Consider the following 6,180-nt stretch of genomic DNA (forward strand, 5'->3'; position numbering starts at 1 on the left):
GGTAGATTTTAGTAAATCCATGAAATTATAAGGAGTATTTTAGTAAATGACCATTTCTATTGCTTAACTTTCACTTAATAAATTCGGTGCATAGCATGGGTCCCCGCTAGTATTATACATAAAAACAAGCTTAAAGCAATAAATGTTAGAGGATATATAACAGCTATTAAACTCTTTGTGGGTTAACATTTCTTAGAACAAAGCAACCATAAAAACTATTTTTCTGCCGGTTCTTGATTCTGATGGCTCGACCATATGGTCCGGTCCGAGTTGGACCACATTTTTTTTCCCACTCAGTAACACCTCTCTGTTTTGTTGCAATAACCATCATAACATGGAATGTGCGAAGGGTAAGAATGTTAGAGAAGTAGGCCCATAGTAGCCCTTAATTGGATATTACAGATCTCTGAAACTAAGATTACATCTTTGGTAAGATTAAACAGAACCCATTCAGCAGTAAATGATAGAACAATGTCCAATGGCTTCCCTGATTGTATTAATTCATTGATGCAGACATGACATGGACAGAGAAGTAGTTGATGCAACCATGGACTCCGTCTTCTCTTGGATTCTTCTATTTGCTTCAGAGTTCAGAGTTCTAGCACCACAACTGTATAGACAAAGGAAAAGAGAAAAACTAAGTACAGAGAACAGAGATTGGATTGAACAGGAGATATCATGGAGACAATAGATAAAAATCTTACAATCTTCATCTGTTGTGATCCAGTTTCCTCTTCTGGAGGGCCGCCATTCTTCATCCTGGTTAGCTAATGTTGTTTTCTCCTTGTTGCAATCTGAAGTTGAAATGTCCTCAGATGTGGGACTGATCGATGTCCGACCATTTGTAGAAGATGCCAATGAGAACCCGGAGTAAACAGAGGAAGAGTTTGAACAACTGCCCACCTCCCATCTGAAACTGATCTTGGGAGAGCTTTCATCACCATGTTTGAGGGCGCCTCGGTTGCGGAATAACAGAACCTGTAACATGACAACAGTGAAGAACACCATCAGAAATCACTCTAGGACTAACATCACAGCCTCTGCTAAAGAATAACTCATTTGGGTCTTATTGGTGGGTAAATAATTTCTGTACCCATGAAGATAAACAGGTCAAAGGGAGATTCATGGGTATGGTTAGAAGTTCTGTCCTTGATCTTGAAATTTGCAGATCTCCAGTTGGGGAGGAGGGTCGGGCTAATTTGATAATTCTAACCAACCAACCCAAAGCTGAAGAAAGCAAAATTTTTAATTGGAGGCATTGATATGTCTTGTTGGTCATTTTTTATTTAAAATCGTCATGATCTTTGTGCAACTTCTCATTGGAAACAAAAGATTAAACAAAAGCAGGAACGACTGGAAATCAGGAGAAAGGATGATCACCTTCCGGCTGATGTGCTTTCCTCCTTTCTCAGACTTGGCAGCAGAAGCCCATCTCAGAAGCTCCTTCATTCTAGAGATGGCTCTGGTTCTTTCTCCTTTAGGCTTATCTTTCTTCTCAGACGATCCACATTGGTCATTCATAGTAGTTGAGGCAGATGCAGGAGCATCACAGAATGGTAGAACCTTATTCCCTACATGGGCAGCCAAATCCACCTTGTGACCCATCACAAGTTGGCGAGCAAGTTCTTCTTCTTTCAGTCTCAATGACTGCATCCAATTCTGCCCCTTGCCCAAACTCCCCAGTCTCTTCAAGTTAAGAGTGCTATAAAAGCATGCTTTTGCATTGCCTCTGCTATACAAAATTGTAAACGAATCTGAATCCTTCAGTTCCACCTCATCATCTTGGTATCCTTTTGATGATCTTCTTCTGTAAGCATCACTTCTTTTAACCAAAACCAGATCCTTTGATTCGGTTTTTTTCTTGACTGAAAGTGAAAATGAAAAAAAAAGAAAGAAAGAAAGACATAACAGAGACCAGTCAGAGCTTATGCTTTTATTTAGATATATATTGAGATGGTTTGCGAAGAAATTTTCTTCTTTACCTGTTCCAATTATTTCCTTATCCGTAGGAGTAGTCTCTCTGGGCTGTTGCTCTTGTGTCACCTTGAAGAGCCACTGAAAGATCTGTGGTCATTACATTGAGACATCAGTCTCATCACAAATGCAATAGATAAACCAGATAACCAGGGGTCACGAGATTACAAAGCTCACCTGCATTTTTTATGTGCTATATAGTGTGAGAAGACGGATGACTGATTGGTCAAAGCGCAGACAGCAGACCAAGTGACTCAGTTCTGTCTGTATTCTAAGATTCTTGTGTACTCTTTCAGGCTTGTGAAGGGAGGATGAAGACAGTGGGAAGTTGGACTGAGTCTAACAGAGATGGTGAGATAACCAGGCTGTGAGAATGGGGCCTATGGGGTGGCTGGCCTCTTATTCTCAGTCTCTAAGTGATTATTATATAAGGGTGGCCAAGTGGGGTTTAAGGGACTGAAGATTTAATTAAGGGAAGGAGTTTTTTCAGCCCTGGTGTCATTAATACCTACCATACACTTGTGGGGGTCAGTGGTTCATCCTTCTAGTGGTCCCAATCGATGGACCATGCATCAAATAGATGCACTTGCCCCTAGGTTAGCTTGGAGTTGGATTTCTGGAGTCATCTGATTCAATTGGTCAGCTCTTGGGTGTTAGTAAAGGTATCTAGGGTTAAAAAGATAATAGCAAGTTGATTTGAAAGCTTTTGAATGATTTTCCCAATTGGGTGTTAGTTTTCTTTTCCACACATGGGCATTTACTGAATGATCAAAGATTCATCTATAAGTTCACCATGTGTGGCTACAGTGTTGAATCAGTGGACATGGATAAGCTATATTACAAGCTTTTTAATTATGTACATATTCCCCCATTGTTTAGAGTGAAAGGAATTTTAAATCCTTTTTTGCTCCATGTCTCTTGGTCAAAGCGGATTTGGATCAATCCAAGCTTGAGTATATGGTTTTGTTCCTTGAGCAATGAAAATCTATATTGGTATTAGCAAGATAAATGACATGGCAATGGTTGTCATTTAAATGGTTTCATAATCACATCAGAAATTCAAATTCCTGGGCACTGAATTTGGGCATTTTGTGTTGAATGGTATGGATAGAGACTTCACAAATTACAACCCATGGATCTTATCCTCATTCTATTTGGGTTCCTTCATCTCTGGCCATTATGCCTTGGAAAAATCTGCACCATTAATTATTCCTCTCTCTTTTGCAACTATTTTATCCCTGTTCCCACACATGATTTTGCCCTTGAATGCAAAACGTTAAATCTATTATTCATGTGTTGATCTATAAAAATCATATTAATTGCCGACTAACCAAAATTATTTCCATTATTTTCTGCATATTAATATATTTACACCAAAGTACTTAAAAAAAAATTTAAAACCAAGAGGGTATTTTACCAATTGACCAACACAGAGTGAGTGAGGAATATTGGACCAAGAAATCCTACTACTACTTCATTATGATGCCATGATGGGGTATGTGAGATAAAGAAATCTCCTCAAAAGGCTTATTTATCTTGTGGATTGGATTTGGCTGGGCCATACATTCCTTGGGTTGATGGGTCCGGATGGCACTGCAGCAGATCATACATAGAAGCTTCCATGCATGTGGTCATTCATAAATTGCCAAGTGGGGGCTTTACAAGGAATGTGGCCTAGCACATAGCTACATCATCAGAGCACACAAACTCCTCTCTCTCCTTGTAGATACTATGGGCAGTAGCTTGCCTATGACCGCGGATGATAAAGTGTAAAGTGAGAATTGGGTTTGCAAACAATTTCTCTAGCCCCAAAGTCTGTCCAAGTAGCTATGACCTTTATAGTTTTTTTTTTAGGAAAAATTATAAATCAGTATTTCTAAATTTTCAATTGCAATTAGGGGAAGTGAAACCAAATATTTGCAATTTTCAGACTGTAAATTTCATCATGTAATTAGGAAGAGACTAGAGAGTGTGATAAGGCAGCCCATGTGCTTGCCCATCAAGCTATTCTAATGGGTCAATCCATTGAATGGAGAAGTAGAAGTATTCCTCCTGATTTTGTTGATTGTTTTTTGAAGGAGGATGCTTATATAATAGCATAATTCTTCTTGTTGTTTTTTTTTTTTTGTACAAAAAAATTCCTCCAATGTAAACTTGTTCCAACTTGCCCTTCAGTTTTGGTGAGGTCAAGCTTCAGTTTAGATCCATAAAAGGCTAGACCCAAACCCTAAAATATTCAGGTTAAGATTGACTCATGGGTCAATGGTTCATTTGCCTGGGGCAGCTGCGTTTTTATCAAGTGAATGATTTTTAACAAAAAAAAAAAAATACAGATATAATAATGAAGTTTGATTGTCTAAATCAATGCTGGTTTGAAAACATTGGTGTGAAAAGAGATGACCTGTGACCTGACCCAGCCCGACCCAATACAGATTCTTTTCAGGTCAAGTCAGGTCATGTCTTCTCCTAGTTCAGGTCACTAGATAGGAGACACTAACCTGCTTTTTTTGGGTTGGGTCAGGTTAGGCTCATAGATTGGGTCAATTTTTTGCCAGATCTAACTAGGGGTGATGATGGGCCAAATGACTCTGGCCTTGAAATATAAGCCAGTGGCAAGCCGGGACAAACTGATGGTGGCTCAGTTAGTAAGTATTATGAGTGGCAGAGACTTTGGATTAAATCTTGCTGCCACCAGGGTTGGGGAGTTATGGGTTTGGTGGACGGGCTACCCCCATTGTGTGGACTCACAATCGGTCTAAAAATGATAGTCCCTACTATAGCCAACCATATGAGTATATGACACAAGAAATCATGGTTTTCATAACCGGACCTGACTGGACAGTCAGATCAGAAAAACTGGGAACCGGTCAGGTGACGTTCCATTTTACCACAGAACCGTTATTTCTCCAAAAACCATTGATTTGGTCAAAAACCGCTGACCTGGGTGGTTGAATCGTTTGAACCTTTCAACAATTTGGCCAGTTTTTATTATTATTTTTTTATCTTTTTGTCAGAACGAACTATCTATTTGGTTCAAATGGTTAGATCATTCAACCCAAGACCCCTGACCGATTTGGTTTTAAAAACCTTGCAAGCAACCCATCTTTTATTCTTTGATGGATAGAAACCCTTCTTTTGTGCAGCTATTTAAATTAAAATTTTTGAAACTTCAACTAGTGGTGTCAAGAGGATAGGGCTGCAAAGAAATCGAATTGAATCAGATATCAGTAGATCTAAATTTGATTCGTTTATATTCAAATTCAAATAGTATCTTATTCCTCATATCCAAACCAAATTGGGATTATAACAAATATTTAATAACATAAGTAAATTAAATTAAAATGATCAAAATATTATATATTATTAATTAAATGGATTAAATGCTTTCATACTGTATTCTTTTGAATAAAATGTATTGAAAATTAATTGTATGCAACGTAAACTAATGAAAACTTAGTAAAAATATAAATTCCAACCCATCTTTACTAATAAATACAATATAAATTTTAAGTATATATGATGAGTATTGTATTTAAATCAAATTGGATCGAAATGGGTTTGATTCAATTATAAACAGATGAGATTTGAATCACCCTTAATTGGATCGTTTCGAATTTGAATTCGGACAATCAGATACTAATTGCAGCCGTGAGAGGGAAGAAACTCAGAAATTCCATCCGATACACAGCAGCAATTGCAGCTGATAAGGATAGAAGCATGAAAGATGAATGTCGAACTTGGCGCCCACTTGACAGGTAGTCACCGTCGGCCCCATCATCACTCCACGTGTCAAAACAGATGAATTTAGACAATCCTCTAACTGTCCATCTCTATAATATATATACGAACATCTTTGCGCAATAAATAAAAAATTGATGATCCAAATAAGTAAGTTGAGAGCATGTGGAGGGGATATTTTTGACACTGAGGAGTGCAGTGTAGAGATGGATTTGTGTTGTGGACACAATATGAAAGGCCGTGGGCTCACATGGAAGCCAAAGCATATACACCAGAATCTTTCATATTTTAAGCACCCGAGGCCTAATTTTGCTCAGCCTGTCATGTGTTTGAGCTTGCCTTAACTTTCCCTTTCACAGGTTTTGAGGAGAACCCCTTGTGGTTACGTGGCACTCTATCATCCAGTTTAGTGCATTGCCAACGTGGCTCAATTAGATTCATTGGATCAAGAAAAAGGAAATGCCCTTG

The 6,180-nt window shown here is 38.3% G+C and overlaps 1 protein-coding gene across 1 annotated transcript; it reads right to left on the minus strand.

Moving 5' to 3' along the window:
- Positions 1 to 359: 359 nt before the first annotated feature.
- LOC148874821 (uncharacterized) lies at positions 360 to 2,373 on the minus strand. Its single transcript, XM_088942273.1, has 5 exons — positions 2,152 to 2,373; positions 1,983 to 2,064; positions 1,381 to 1,865; positions 705 to 978; positions 360 to 610 (listed from the first exon to the last, which is right to left on the minus strand). The coding sequence occupies exons 1-5, from the start codon at positions 2,155 to 2,157 to the stop codon at positions 591 to 593; spliced, it is 867 nt and encodes a 288-aa protein (XP_088798399.1). The 5' UTR covers positions 2,158 to 2,373; the 3' UTR covers positions 360 to 590.
- Positions 2,374 to 6,180: the final 3,807 nt, after the last annotated feature.

The sequence above is a fragment of the Nelumbo lutea genome, chromosome 1 (genome assembly GCF_056320005.1).
Source record: "Nelumbo lutea isolate HS-2025 chromosome 1, American lotus-T2T, whole genome shotgun sequence".
Lineage (NCBI taxonomy): Eukaryota > Viridiplantae > Streptophyta > Magnoliopsida > Proteales > Nelumbonaceae > Nelumbo > Nelumbo lutea.